This window comes from Chiloscyllium punctatum, chromosome 24, assembly GCF_047496795.1.
Source record: "Chiloscyllium punctatum isolate Juve2018m chromosome 24, sChiPun1.3, whole genome shotgun sequence".
In the NCBI taxonomy this organism is placed as follows: Eukaryota; Metazoa; Chordata; class Chondrichthyes; order Orectolobiformes; family Hemiscylliidae; genus Chiloscyllium; species Chiloscyllium punctatum.
Window position 1 is genome coordinate 61,333,098 of NC_092762.1, and position 16,322 is coordinate 61,349,419.

At 42.0% G+C, this 16,322-nt stretch overlaps 1 protein-coding gene across 1 annotated transcript; it reads left to right on the forward strand.

Moving 5' to 3' along the window:
- The first annotated feature begins 603 nt into the window (after positions 1-603).
- pnhd (pinhead) lies at positions 604-16,021 on the forward strand. Its single transcript, XM_072593608.1, has 3 exons — positions 604-629; positions 11,690-11,790; positions 15,747-16,021. Exons 1-3 carry the CDS (start codon positions 604-606, stop codon positions 16,019-16,021), a joined length of 402 nt encoding a protein of 133 aa, XP_072449709.1.
- The last annotated feature ends 301 nt before the right edge of the window (positions 16,022-16,322 follow it).

Sequence of the window (16,322 nt, forward strand, 5' to 3'; positions counted from 1 at the left end):
GCCCGTAGTGTTAGGTTAGGGGTATGGGTGGGTTGCGCTTCAGCGGGGCGGTGTGGACTTGTTGGGCCGAAGGGCCTGTTTCCATACTGTAAGTAATCTAATCTAATCTAAAACTGAACCACCAAGTTATAGCAGAATTGACTGTAATTTGTTGGTTGGTTGAAGATAAACATATTACTTACATGGTGCTTTTATAACCTTGAAATATTTCAAGGTAATTCAAAGACAACCAAGTACTTTCAAATTGCAATCACTGTTGTAAATTTATCATTCTATCCCCAGATCAGAGGCTAACTTTTGGAATTCTCACATCAAGGCTGCCAGCAGATGAAATAAAATCCCATAACAAGAACTATCACAATGGAACAGGGGGGTTGAAAGGCAGATACAAGGAAGAAACCTCATTGACACTGATGGAGGCACCAAAATAAGTAAGTTATTAAGCCTGGAATGAGAAATGTTAGACAAGGCTAGATTTTTTGAACATAAAATAATGCTCAACTTAACTGCTCAGTTGCTTCTTTTACAAACTGATTGGTGTGATCACAGCCTAAAGCCGAGAATAGGCACATCTTCCTACCTCATTACAGCCTTAGTCAAAACATGGAGAAAAGAGGTGAACTCGAGAGGTAAGGTGAGTGCTGGTTCTTGACATCAATGCTACATTTAACCAGATTTGTAATCAAACAGCCCAAGCAAAACTGGAATCAATGGGTATTGGGGGAAAACTCTTCACTCATTGGTGTCATACCTGGCACAAAAGAAGATGATTGTGGTTGTTTGAGGTCAAACTCTCAGACTCAGGATTTCTCTGTAGGAGTTCTTCAGGTGAGTGTCCTAGATGCAACCATCTTCAGCTGCTTCATCAATGACCTCCCTCTATCATTAAGTCGGAAATAGGGATGTTTGTTGATGACTTCACAATATTTAGCACCATTTGTGATACTTCATACACTAAAGCAGTCTATTTCTAAATCCAGCAAAACCTGGACAATATCCAGGCTTGGGCTGACAAGTGGTCGGTAAAATTTGTGTCACACAACTGACAGGCAGTGACCATCTCCAACAAAGGATAATCTAACCATTACCCTTCGATGTTCAATGGCATTAATATCACCGAATCCCTGACTATCAACAGTCTGGAAGTTACCATTGATGAGAAACTGAACCGGACCAGCCATAGAAATATTGTGGTTACAGGAGCAGGTCAGAAGCTAGGAATTCTGCAGTGAGTAACTCATTTCCTGTCGTCCCATAGCCTGTCCATCATCTACAAGACACAAGTTAGGGCTCGGAAGGAAAGGTCCCCACTTTTCTGGATGAGTGTAACTCCAACAGCACTCAAGATGCTCAACAACATGCAGGACAAAGAAGTGCACTTCATTAGTATCACCTATAAATTACAGTATGATAAACAGTGACAGCCGTGTGAACCATCTACAAGACACACTGCAGTAACTCATCAAGGCTTCTCTGGCAGTACCTTCCAAACCCATGACCTCTACTACCTGGAAGGACAGGGACAGCTGTTGCATGGCAACATTGCCACTTGTAACTTCCCTTCCAACTCACACACCATCTAAACTTGGGAGTCTGTGTAAGTCTATGTATTCCTTCAAACATGTTGATTCATATGCATGGAACCTCAGAGCAGTTGTGCAGCCATACAGTTTATAAAGAATGTTGAACATTTTAGATCATAGACTCCCTACAACACGGAAGCAAGCCATTCAGCCCATTGAGTCCACAATGATCCTCTGTCGAGCAGCTCACTCAGACCCTCACTATAACCCTGCATTTCCCATGGCTAATACACCTGGTCTGCACATCCCCAGATACTATGAACAATTTACCATGGCCAATTCACCTAACTTGCACATCTTTGAACTGGGGGAGGAAACCATTACACCCAGAGGAAATCCATGCAGACAGGGAGAAGAAAATGCAAACTCCACACAGTCACCCAAAGGCAGAATTGAACCCAGGTCCCTGGCATTGTGAGACAACAGTGCTAACCACTGAGCTACCATGCTTCCCTTCTTCAAGGCTGTTAAAGATGGGCAATAAATGCTGGTCTTGCTGGCAGTACCCACATCCTGTGAATAAATACAAAAGGCACATGGATACAGATGGCAATGGAAGCCAGCAGTAGAAGAATGACCAGGAGGAAGTCTATCAATCGTAGCTTGATCTGAGCTTATTCTGGTGAATCTGCCTTGGAATGGAAATATTCTATTGTCCTCAAGAGTAGGATTTCTATGACCTGCTTGATGATGCGATGAGCTGCAAACTGTGAGATATCACCCAGGCTTCAAGCTAATCTTTAGAACCCATGGGGCTGCAAGGCCTGATGTCACTGGGGACAAAAACACAAGCATCTGAGGCCATCTCCAGGGATGCTCTTCAGTACTGGCACTCTGTTATTCATAGGTGTAGTTGATCTGATGTCTTAGGTAGTGTCTTCTTCCTCTTACCTCATCGTCTAGAAAGGGAAGAAGCATCTGCTGTAGCCCCATCTCTCTGTTCTATACAATGGCAGAGTTGCATGCACCCATCTCAGCTCCCCTATTGACATTCATTCATTCACTGATGACTCTCTCAAACAGCAGTTACTCCCCATGTGATACCAGTGGTTTCAGATCAGTATCTCTCTTAATCCTGACTGAAAATTTCAAACAATTTGTTTGAGGCCTATTAATGGGCAGATCAATAACATCACCATCTAGTTAATTGGAGGCGAGTGCATTCCTGGCAGACCCCTGTTGAAAATTACATTAACATTCCAGATGTGATGGAATCTAGTGATGGTACTCCAGGAGCATCCTTATCTAAACTCACTGTCATCAGCAACTGCGAATCCCACGCCAGGGCTCTGTCAGGACCAGTTGAGCTATTGCTACGGCATTACATAAGTCCTATCTCACCATGGAGCAGGAGAAAACTGGAAAATATATAAAAATCTAGTACTGAGCTAGCACAACATTACCAGACCAAATAATCTCCTGTCCTGAAAAACCTATTTGATTCCCTATTTTCTCCATATTTTTATTGCAATTTCTGTGCCAAGAAAATGCTTGAAACACAGTATCAAGCGAATAGTTAGAGTGGTTTTCTTTTTGTAATTGGACTCTTATCAGAACTTCTCCACAACACAGAAATAGGTGCAGGAGTAGAGCATTTGGCCTCTTAGTGTGGTGGTTGTGACCTGGTGTCTGTCTGATACCTCCAGTGATTCCTGCTCGCTGAACCTTTTGTGTTTCGGGGAGTGTCTCTGTCTTTCTCATGCTATGGTTATTTTGTTCAGGTCATATGCTGCATAGAGAGACAGACCTCACCAGTGACTGTCAAGTGATAGAATGTGGCGGCTGCCTTCCACACCCAGAGACAACCTGCTGCTGAGGCAGTTTGTTGATCTGAGGCAATACCTGCACTGGTACTTCGTGACGCTGCTGCTTCCCTGCAGCACCCCCTGCTGATACTCTTAGCAATATAACACTCTGCAACTACAGAAATTCTGTGGGGGACAGGTTCAGTGCTTCAAGATAAATGAAGAGCGCAGACAAGTCAACATTGAACCTTTTCTGTAGATTTGTTCTTTATTGCTTTGTTCAAGTGGAGTACCCTTTCTGTCATGCTGTTTAGTTCTGATCTCTATAGCTTTATAGGTAACAGGATAAATTGAGATAATAGTTTACACCAGTGGGAGCAGATTACCAGTGAACCAGTGAACTTGTGTTTTCTGTTCTGTGCTTTGCAACTCCCTGACTTCAAAGAAAAAGAAAAAATGCAAACCGTGTAAAATGGATGGCATAATGAGCTCATTTTCCACCACTGTCAAGACAAGTTTGGCCCCTCTTCCAAATACTTTCTGCTATCATTGGAACAAGTTCAATCAAGCTTTATATATAGTAGCCAATGTGTTGGGTTAACTGAGTAGGTCAAAGGGGCATAAATGCAAGATAATAAGTTGAGTTAATACTGATATCAGGTAATTCTGCTTCAGAAGCACAGACAACAGAATGTGGCATGGACTGTATTGCAACACAGAAATCCTAGAATTATTTAAGACACAATTGAATAGGTAATGGGGTGTTTTTGATGGGTATATTAAGATGGGCTGAATAGCCTTCTTCATGTCTAATTCTCTCTGAGTTTGTGTTTGCTATTAGTTCCATGAGAAGCCTCCTTAGAGAAATTATTCTGAATATTCCTGGTCAAGGTCCTAGTGCTCCTGACCAATAGAGATTAGTTACATTTAAACTTCCATTCAGACCAATTCGCAGTTTCAGTGACTTGAGATTATTAACATTGCCATTCACTTTCAAAGGTAGGAAAGTGGACCAAGAGCAACCTCTGCCCCCAAGTTAAAATGCCCCAGCTCCAAGGCATTAATCATTCAGCTCCACTGGCAGGGTACGTCATTCATATGTCTGACACCAAATTCCGGAATCAACAGTGCTACCAGGAGCTCACTCACACATATTTAACAACCTTTAGGATTGCCCCAGAACCTCTAGCAATTAGTGACTAATCTCCACATTACCCACGGAAAATTAGAACATAGAACATTAGAAAAGTACAGCACAGAACCAGGCCCTTTGGCCCACGATGTTGTGCCGAGGTTAATCCTAATGTAAAATATAGTAACTTTACGTACACACCCCTCAACTCACTGCTATCCATGTGCATGTCCAGCAGTCACTTAACTGTCCCCAATGACTCTGCTTCCACCACCATAGCTGGCTACGCATTCCATGCATTCACAACTCACTGTCTCCTTTATACCTTCCTCCTAATATCTTCAAACTATGACTCCTTATACCAGTCAATCCTGCCCTGGGGAAAAGTCTCTGGCTATTGACTCTATCTATTGACTCTATCTATTCAACTCATTATCTTGTATACCTTGATCAGGTCTCCTTTCTTCCTCCTTCTCTCCAGAGAGAAAAGTCCAAGCTTATTCAACCTTTCTTTATAAGACAAGTCCTCCAGTCCTGGTAGCATCCTGGTAAACCTTCTTTGCACCCTCTCCAAAACCTCTGTATCTTTCCGATAGCAGGGCGATCAAAACTGGACACAATATTCCAACTGCGGTCTCACCAGGGACTTGTAGAGCTGTAGCAAAACCTTGCAGCTCTTAAACTCAATCCCCCGTTAATGAAAGCTAAAACACCATAAGCTTTCTTAACAATCCTATCCACTTGGGTAGCAACTTTGAGGGACCTATGTACTTGCACACCCAGATCCCTCTGTTCCTCCACATTGCCAAGAATCCTGTCTTTAATCGTATATTCAGCATTCGAGTTCAACCTTCCAAAATGCATCACTGCGCATTTATCCAGGTTGAACTCTACCTGCCATTTCTCAGCCCAGCTCTGCATCCTGTCTATGTCGCGTTGTAGCCTGCAATAGCCCTCTATACTATCGACGACACCTCCGACTGTGTCATCTGTAAATTTACTAACCCACCCCTCAACCTTCTCATCCAAGTCATTTATGAAAACTGCAAAGAGCAGAGGCCCAAGAACAGACCCCTGCGGGACCCCACTCAACACTGACCTCCAGGCAGAATACTTTCCATCTACAACCACTCTCTGCCTTCTGTCAGCCAACCAATTCTGAATCCAGATAGCCAAATCTCCCTCCCATATTCCTGATTTTATGAATGAGCCTACCATGGGGAACCTTATCAAATACCTTGCTGAAGTCCATATACACCACATCCACTGTTCAACCTTCGTCAACCTGTCAACCTGAGGTGGCACAGTGGCTCAGTGGCGAGCACTGCTACCTCACAGCACCAGGGTCCCAGGTTTGATTCCAGCCTTGGGTGACTGTCTGTGTGGAGTTTGCACATTCTCCCTGTGTCTGTGTGGGTTTCCTCCGGGTGCTCCGTTTTCCTCCCACAGTCCAAAGATATGCAGGTCAAGTGAATTGGCTATGCTAAATTGCCCCATAGTATTAGGTCAATTAGTCAGAGGGAAATTGGTCTGGGTGGGTTACTCTTCGGAGGGTCAGTGTGGATTGGTTGGGCTGAAGGGCCTGTTTTCACACTGTAGGGAATCTAATCTATCTTGTCACCTCCTCAAAGAACTCAATAAGATTTGAGAGGCATGACCTGCCCCTCACAAAGCCATGCTGACTGCCTTTAATCACACTATGCTTTGCCAAATAGTCATAAATCCTAACCCTTAAAATGCTTTCCAAAACTTTGCTGACCACAGACATAAGACTGCCTGATCTGTAATTGCCAGGGATTTCCCTATTACCCTTCTTGAAAAGTGGAACAACATTCGCCTCCTTCCAATCCTCTGGTACAACTTCCTTGGAGATTGAGGAGGCAAATATCCTCGCCAGCGGCTTAGCAACCTCCTTTCTCGCTTCCTGGAGCAGCCTAGGATAAATCTGGTCTGGCCCCAGGACTTATCTATCTTAATATTTTCCAAAATGTCCAGCACATCAACTTCATCAATCTTGATCTAGTCAAGACTGTATCCCAGCTCCTCAAAGTTTTATTTACAACAAGTTCCCTTTCCTTGGTGAAAACCGAAGCAAAAAACTCATTTATGGCTTCCCCTATATGCTCAGACTCCACACACAAGTTCCCTCTGCTATCCCTGATCGGCCCTACCTTCTCCCTGATCATTCTCTTATTCCTCACATATGTGTAAAATGCCTTTGGGTTCTCCCTAATCCTTCTTGCCAAGCCTTTATCGTGCCCCCTCTTGGTTCTCCTCAGTCCATTTCTGAGCTCCATTCTAGCAAACCTGTAATCCTCTAAAGCTATGCTAGATCCTTGCTCCTTCCACCTTACGTAAGCTGCCTTCTTCCTTTTGACAAGAAGTTTCTCTGTTCTCGTCATCTAAGGTTCCTTAATCTTACCCCTTCTTACCTGTCTCAGAAGAACAAATCTGTGCATCACACACAACAACTGCTCCTTAAACAGTCTCCACATGTTTGCTGTGCCCTTTCTGTGGAACAATTGCTCCCAGTCTGTACTTCCTAACTCCTGTCTAATAGCATCATAATTTCCTTTTCCCCAATTAAATATCTTCCCTTGGTAACTGTTCATTTCACTCTCCAAGGCTATGCTAAATGTGAGGCAGTTGTGATCACTTTCACCAAAGTGCTCTCCCACCGTGAGATCTGACACCTGTCCTGGCTCGTTGCCGAGCACCAAATCCAAAATGGCCTCTCCCCTCGTCAGTCTGTCTACATACTGAGTAAGGAAACCCTCCTGAACACACCTAACGAAAATGGCTCCATCCAAACCATCTGTACTTAGGAGGTTCCAGTCGATATTGGGAAAGTTGAAACCACCCATAACAACAACCCTGCTACTTCTGCATTTTTCCAGAATCTGCCTGCCTATGATTTCTTTAATCTCTCTACTGCTATTAGTTGGTCTGTAGAAAACTCTCAATGCGGTGGCTGTTCCCTTGCTGTTCCTAACTTCCACCCATACTGACTCAGTAGACAAACCTTCCTTAACAACCTTAGTTTCTGTAGCTGTAATGCATTTTCTGATTAGCAATGCTACACCCCCTCCTCTTTTTCCACCCTCCCTGTTCTTTTTAAACGTTCTAAACCCTGGAACATCAAGCAACCATTCCTGCCCCTGTGAAACCCACGTCTCCGTTATGGCCACAACATTGTAGCCCCAAGTACTGATCCATTATAAAACATTTCTTTGAGAACTTTTGTAGTATATACTTAAAGCATGAGAAAAAAGATTTTTGGTTGACAGTGAGATGGGTAATGAAGAGCCTATTTGTATTCTTAATGGTAAAGGCAAGTGATGTGCCACAAGGAAGGCAATGTCCACCAATCTGTGAGACTGTCCATGAATTTCTGTGCCATGTGATGCCATTTATGTAAGCTGTATGTCTCAGTGACATTTCTGGGTGACTGTTCTGGGCAATGTTGGCAGAATGCCCAGAAACTAAGTGTTATGACCTGTCTCGACTCTTAGCAGCAGTGCAAGTTTAGATTAATTTCCCTATCTATAAATCTCTCCTTCTACCCCAGTCTCTGTCTCATCCTTCTCCAATTTCCTCCCTTTTAATTTATTTTTGGGTACAAGTGGTTGGATTCTATACAGGTCTTTCATTTCTCAATACCTTTCTGATTAGTCTCACACTCAGTCTCTCTCTCTCTCTCTCTTCCTCTCCCTCTGTCCATGACCTCTCTTTCACCACCCACCTTCTCACATACCATCCTTCACATGCTTTCACTTAGGGCTTAGTTTTACTTGGGGTGATCACTGGCAGTGCTCAAAACTACCTGAAACCGATCCTAAGTAAGGTGTTAAGATCAGACTGCTCAACTCAGGTGCATGTATTTTTAAAAGTATAAGTCTAACATAATTATAAACTAACATATATCAACAGATTGTAATGCTGTTGGGCTAGAGATCAGGTGGTGTGGGTTTTAATGTTCTATAGTTGTGGATTATTTTTGTGTGCTTTTAAGGGGGCTAGATGACATTATGATGCCAGGACACAGTTACAAAGTTCTCTTTTAGCTGGGCCAGTTTATCCTTGGAGGTAGCACATTGAGGCCAACCACCATTCTGGTTAAATTCTCTTCGAGGAAGGACCTTGGAGATCCTTTTCACCCAAGTCTTGGATTACCCTCATGTGTTGGCTGTCCTTGTTGTCCTCAGATGTGATCTTGTTTTCAAGCAGCCCTCAGCTTGTTACCATGAAGTTTATCCTCACTCATGAGTCTATTACAATGCAGTTAAGAACAAAATGTTGCAGACACTGGAAATCTAAAATAAAAATTGGAAGTGCTGGAGAAACTCAGAGGGTCTGGCTGCAGCTGCAGCCTTTTACAATGCAGTTCAAGTACATAGCTGGGGGCAAAAACAGGATGGTGAGGTGAACTCAATAACATTTGTGGGCCAGCAATATAGTCCAGAATTGAGTCGCAATGGACAGGGACATTGTTAATGACTCCAAAATGAAATATTGGACATAATGGCATTCAGTACTAGACAAGTGTCAGACTAGCTGAAAATCAGCTCATTATACACAAAAACAGAAATGGCTGGAAAAATTCAGTAGGTCTGGCAGCATCTGTGGAAATCAGGGTTAATGTTTCAGGTTGAGTGACCCTTCCTCAGAAGTTTCTGTTTCCACGTTATTATAAAACTGGATTCATGACAACCCTCAATCTATCAATGTTGAAAAATCACTTCTGTGTTCCTACAGTTTGACTCTAGTGGGTCAATTGGAGATACCTAAGGATGGAGGATGGGGTGGGAGTGCCATGAGGTTATTAGATGGAACATAAGGAAACATCAGCTTGTCAACCTCTAACTGATCAAAATTCTAAACTTTTTCAGGAGCAATAAACTTGGGAACTGATTTTCTACTTGAGTACAAGTAACCTTTAAAAAGCAAAGAAATAGTGCTGAGTCTGCCTGAGATAATTTGTTAATCACAGTTTTTTGGGGTTAGGTCTTTTTCATCAATAATCGTAAATGCAAGTGCAAATTGATTCAAATGTGAGAAGATCTGCAGTGGTGAGAATGGCAAATTGTGTAGATTATGAAGTGGGGAACTCTTGTCTTTGTCTTACAGGTAAAGTAGTAAGAGTCAATTAACTGTCCATTCCATACCTCTCCCGAACTTTATTTCTATGTGAGGTAGGAGAGCTTAGACGGTGTCAGACTATAATGTGGGGAAGTATGAGGTTATTCACTTTGATTGTAAGAATAAAAAAGCAAAATGCACTTTAAAAATAAGTTTAAAACCTGTGAACATTGTTCAGAGGGACTTGGGTATACTCGGACAACAAACACAGCAAGTTAGCATGCAAATATAGCACATTGGCCAAAGGGGTCTTGTGGCACAGTGGTAGTATTCTTACTGTGGGCCAATGGACCTGCATTCAAACTCCAGATGTGTGTCATGGTATGCCTGAGCATAAATTATTTACGGATGTTGGCCTTTGTTGCAAAGAATTGGAGTCCATAGAAGAATAAGTATGCCTTGCTACCATTATATGGGCTATGGATAAACCACACCTGGACATCTGTGTGCAGCTTTTTTTTTGTTCACTCATGAGACCTGGTCATCATTTATTGTCGCTCTTAGTTGCCTTTGGTGGTGAGTTGCCACATTTTACAAAGGATATCCTTGCTTGGGGCGAGATTGATCACTGGATGAGAAGATTGTCTTATGACAAGATGCTGAGTATAATGGGCCTGTATACTCTAGAGTTTAGAACAGTGAGAGGTGAACTCATTGACAATATATCTGTGGGGCTTGACAGGGCAGGCTGGAATCCAGAATATGGGGACACAGTCCCAGGATAAGGGGTGGTCATTTAGGACTGACGTAAAAATATTTCTTCATTCAAAAGGATACATATCCATGGAATTCTCTACTCTTCAGAGGATTCTGAATGCTCCATCATTGAATATATTTAAAGTTGAGTTAGCAGTTGGAGATCAGAGTCAAGAGTGTAGTGCTTGAAAAGCACAGCTGGTCAGGAAGCATCCAAGGAACAGGAGAATCGATGTTTCGGGCATAAGGCTGAATTAGGCAAATCTTTGGTCTGTCAGAGACGGAATACAGAGATTGGGGTAGAAAGGGGAGTTGAAGCCAAACATCAGCCATGATCATACTGAATGTAGGGCTAGGGTCGACAGGAACATGATCTCCTCCTGCTTCCATTTCTTATCATCTTATGTTTTCTCTGTCTGGTCCAGTCTCACCCTCTGTCTGATTCAATTCCTTCCTCTCTCAGGCAGACTCTGCCTCAACTAGTTTTTGTAATGTTTGTTCTTTGATGCTCAGTTTGTGAAATATTTTGGTCGCTTTGCTGTAATGTTTTTCCTGAGCATGGCTGAAAAGAATTTTGGTAAAGTGATGTGAATTTCATTTTAAACATAGTGTACATTTAGGTCATCCTTTGTGTTTGTTTCCTTTACCGTTCTGTTCTGACAGATATCAGCAGCAGCCCTTTCAGCATCGACATTGGGAGGTGTCATTCTCCCTGTGGTAACCGTCAGAGATCAGAAAAGTACAACAATGAATTCTTCAGATTCCCTAAACATCTCTCAGTGCTGGATCAACTCCAAATTAACAAGGTTCAAGGAAAAAAAACACTTTTCACTAACTCACAAAAAATATAAAATTAAAACTAATGAGGTATTTATAAGGAAAATTGAGGAGTGAATTTCCTCAGTAATAGGTTTGAACCCAATTCTCCTGGGAAATGTCATCAACTGAAATCTCAACTCTGTTTCCCTTTACAGATATGGCTTATTAACAGCATTTTCTGTTTTAATTTTATATTTGCAGTATCTGGAGTATGTTGTTTTTCTATCTTGTAAAAGATATTTTCTTAAGTTTGTTCAGTATGTATTCTGCAGAATAGAAAGATGATTCTGTGGAAACCTTGAGTTCCTGGTTAATGTGAGAATAGGAGGCTTGCTATTCACTTTAAGAAGGGTTATAGGACATTGGTTCAGTTTCAATTAAACTTTGTCTCACTGTTGTTTCGCATTACTTACTTTCCTTTCTCCAAAAGCGAGCGTTAGAACAGACATTGGAATTTGCCTGAATGCTAACGGGGTCTTCATGCCCCCCCAAGTTTCTCTGTGTGAACCGGTGCTGGTAAGGGTTGAGCGGGTTTTGCTGTTTAATGGAGTCTAAGAGTGTCAATGCAACTCCAGACCAACATGTGTTCGATCATTCCTTCTGAAAACATATTCAGCTGATAGTCCACTGGAGGTCACTGTAGATGTGGGCAAGTGCTCCAACTCAAGAACTCCAGGTAATTCCATGCAGTGGTTAGCTATTAGTAAGGGAATAAAGAACTTACAAGTGCCGTTAAATGGCCTTGAGATATTTCCAGGCTTTTTACAGGCTATCAAATGTTTGTCCAAGTGTAGTCATTATTGCACCATAGGAAAGATAACAGCCAATTTGTACACAGCAAGCTCCCATAAATGACATTGTAGGAATGACCAGATAATCTCTTTTCAATTATATTGTAGAAGGCAAGAAAGGCTCATCAGGAACACCATTAATAACTCGTAACTATTCTTAGAACCCCCACTGAATTCTTCATGGTCACCTGAGAAGGCAGAAGCAGTTTAACATCTCATGCAGAAGGGCTGTGGTGGAGTGAACAAGGAAACTAGCTGTACTTCTGCACTACTGAAATGTTGTCCTGACAAACCTGATAACCTCCTGTAAATCTTTTCAACATACATTATTCTCTGTGAGGCGAGAAAACTGGCAATAAGTGAACAAGACGCATTCTTGATTAATGACAATTCTCCTGACATTAGTGATAAATTGGGACAACAAATCACACTGAAACTACACAATGGATTAGACTTCTTCATTTATGATTATTTGGCCTAGAAAGCCAGATAGACAGCCTCAATGACTGCTTATATTCTGGACTATACCTTCCTTTCCTGGGAGTCCAGTCCTCTAGATTCTGTAAACTGCCCTCCAGCCCTTACAGCCACAATTCCTGCTTCTCACCAACAGTTAGCTTCGTCAAGCAAGTACTGCCCCTGGGTTTTTCCCTGTGTTCCAATCTTGCTCAGTTGTATCAAGTAGCTCCTTCTTGTCTCCTCATGACACAGAACTACCCAACAATTTATTTTGCAGCTTTTTCCTGAGCCCCAACACACAGGTCCAACTCAGTTGCTTTTCTCAAAAGTCCAACTGCTTGCCATGAAACCTGATTCTTACTCTGCTTCCCCAATTGCCTATTAGCTTTGAACTGCTCTTTCAGAGACTCTTGAATTGCTTTTTATGGCCAATTGAAATCCTTGCAGTAAGTCCCATCTTTGCTCCTAGGTGTAGTGATTGTAGCAAGGACAGCCAGGTGGACCTCATGGAATATGAGTTCCATGTTTGGGGCTGTTAATCTGGTCCAAACAGTGAGCCCTGGTTGACAGACATAAACAGGAGTGTCAGAGATTCTGTTCACTCTGAGAGCTGGCTCTGAGGGAGCTGGAATAGTGTCAAGGAATTTCCATATGTAAATAAAGGATGACTTGATGATGGGATCCTGGCATCTGTGGAGTTATTTCACAAGGCAGTTTGAATGCAGCTAACAAGAATCAGCGGTGAATGTTATAATTCAGTCTCCTGGCTCACATATAGGTATAATGGATACAAAATAGAGAAAATTCCATCTCGAGCATTACTTTCTCTCCTGTGTCTTCAGCTAAAACAAAGGAACTGAAATCACACAGAATTTATAGCACCAGAACAAACATTTAGTTTAGCTGGTTTGTTTTGAAATTTATGCATGACATAACTCTTCTCCCACAATGACATCTAACATTTTATTCTTCTATTTAGACTAACTAGAAGTCAAGTTTTATTAAATGATCTGGTGTCCCAACAAAATCCGAAAAATCATTTGATTATACATGGTTAACATTCCTCCTTTTCTTTATCAAACTAGGTCTGGTGGAGGAAATTGATTGGAAACTTTATCCTCTTTCCTGTAAACAATGAAGCATATTGAATTGCATGCAGAGGACTTGTAGCTCTCTCTCTACTGCCCCCTGGGCATTCCTAAGGGAGTTATCACTCTAGTTTTAATGTCAATGGCTCCATTGCTGAGGATGCCTTTTTAAACAACCTATAGTATAGGATTACCAACTCTGGCTGGAACATTCTAGGAGATGTCATCAAATCCACTCCCATCTTCGACTGTCCTTTGTAGATTCGTGCTGTTGGCAACCAATATGTCAGCTTCTCAAATGGCTTTTCAATGTGTCCTGGTTTTGATGTTTGAAAATCTGGTCATCTTGCTTCTACTTCTTTCATCCTCTTGCACTTATATAGCTTCCCCTGAAATACATCTAAACTAGACCATGGTGGCTCAGTGGTTAGCATTGCTGCCGCACAGCACCTGGGACCTGGATTCAATGCCATCTTCAGGCGACGGTCTGTGTGGGGTTTCCACATTCTATCCCTATCTATATGGGATTCCTCCAGGTGCTCTGGTCTCTTCAACAGTCCAAAGATGTGTGGGTTAGGTGGGTTGGCTGTGCTAAATTGCGAGGGATGTGCAGGCTAGGTGGATTAGCCATGGGAGAGGTGGGGTGGGCCTGGGTGGGATGCTCTTTGGACAGTTGGTCTGGACTTGATGGGCCAAATGGCATGAGTCCAAACTCATGGTATTCTATTCTTTTCAACTTCTTTCCACATGGTTGCACATTCTAATCATATTCCATTCCACATTCACAAGATAAGAAATTTATCCTGAATTCATTGTTGCAGATAATTATGTGATCCTTCTGACCTGCCACTTTGAATATTCAACACGTGAATATACCTTTACTTGATGTCTATGTAATAAAACTGTGTTAATTACACAGTGTTTTACTGAGAGGTCATTTGTTGTCTGGAAACGTAACCATAAGAGGTTTTCATAAAAAGAAACTCACTGCTTATTCCTGATGAAGGGCTTTTGCCCGAAACGTCGATTTTGAAGCTACTTGGATGCTGCCTGAACTGCTGTGCTCTTCCAGCAGCACTAATCCAGAATCTGGTTTCCAGCATCTGCAGTCATTGTTTTTACCATATGAAAACTGTCAGGAATGAACTAAGGAGAATTAATTATGGGCACGCTGTCAGTGCACAAGGCTGACCTGACCTATCTCTAAGTCCACCACCATGTGTCCAAGAAAATTTAATCCATGTGTAACTTTGCTGTGCAATTTACATGGGTGATCTCATTGTGTAATCTCAGAGTGTGTACTATCCAATGGGTGATAGCCAATCAAAGCCTGTTCCATTTCTCCTAAATTTAATTTCCATTAAGTCCAATAATGTACGTAATGCAACATCAGTAACCTACTGGAGGACTTTCAGCAGTCATTTCCCTGGAGCATCAGAGGCTGAGGGGGAACCTTATGGAGGTTTATAAAATCATGAGGGGCATGGATAGTGTAAATAGACAAGATCTTTTATCTGGGGTGGGGGAGTCCAGATTAGAGGGCATAGATTTAGGGTGAGAGGGGAAAATTTCTAAAGGGACCTAAGGGACAACTTTTTCATGTAGAGGGTGGTGCGTGTATGGAATGAGGCTGCCAGAGGAAGTGGTGGAGGCTAGTAAAATTATAACATTTAAAAAGCATCTGGATGGATACATGAATAGGAAAGGTTTAGAATGATGTGGGTTAAGTGCTGGAAAATGGGACTAGATTAATTTAGGATATCTGGTTGACATGGATCAGTTGGACTGAATAGTCTGTTTTTGTGCTGTACATTTCTATGATTCCATTAGACTCCATCCTAACTGAAATCAGGATAGGGAGGAGAAGATAGCTTGGACAAGCAGAAAAGGCGAGTGAGAAAGAGCAATTGAGACAGGACATTAGGTTGGTGCTTGTTCATGGGAACATCCAACCTTAGGGAGAAAATAAACAAAATAGCTATATATAATTCATGGCAGAATATTAAGACTTGGAGGTGGTGATCAAGCCTGAATCAACAGCAAAAGTTGCAGAACATTTAATTTTCCCACCATTGCATTGTATCACTAATACCAAAAGTACAATCTTCTGCCTATATTATAGTTGGTGTTTATAAATACTTATTGCTTTTGAGAGATATAATCGTGTAGCTCCCTGTAAGGTAACAGCTGCTTACGTAATGTTCTCCAGTAAATCCTTAAGGAAGAAATTAGGGAAATACCATCATTAAAGGAAGCCAATCTTTTTCCTCAATATTTTCCCTTGTTTTGTTTAGTCCCTGCAGGTGGCTTGGGATGTGTACCCACCAAATTTGAATCAGTTGTGTTTGAGAATCCAAATGCATTAGAGCTTTTTCAAACTGTAGAATTGTGTGAAGTGACAGAGAACCGTTACAGACTGCCCCATATGGAGTATTACTATGTGATCACCATTAATTCCAGCAGTGAGAAGGAAGAGAGCCTCAAGGTACTGGAGGTGTTAATTACTCAGCAGCTGCAGTTTGCTCAGTGTTTGGCTTTTGTGCATTGCATTGGCTCCAGAAGTGATTGAACCTCTTTGTTGTGGTAATGTTACAGGAAATTGAGGTTGGCAGATGTTTGGGAGTGTGTACTGCAGGAAGTGGCTGTCACTTCAGGTGAGCACAGCTGGTCCAAGTATCTTCCCCACCCCCATGAATATGTTTTCCAAAAGATAGTCTGATGCTGAGTTTCACCATTAGTAATGTTCTTGTGGATGCCATGACATCTGGTTAATTTTGGGCACTAAATGATTTGGTATTGCTGTCCACAGAGGCTTGGTCCAAACTCAAGAGACAGATTCTCCCTGTACAGCAGCAACAAAAATATTTTTA

Bases quoted from the DNA above. Each gene is read 5' to 3' on its own strand.
- pnhd (XM_072593608.1), top strand. From the start codon at position 604: ATGGAGAAAAGAGGTGAACTCGAGAG. The intron at 630-11,689 runs GTAAGGTGAGTG...ATGCAACTCCAG, and splicing joins AAAAGAGGTGAACTCGAGAG to ACCAACATGTGTTCGATCAT. The intron at 11,791-15,746 runs GTAATTCCATGC...TGTTTTGTTTAG, and splicing joins CTCCAACTCAAGAACTCCAG to TCCCTGCAGGTGGCTTGGGA.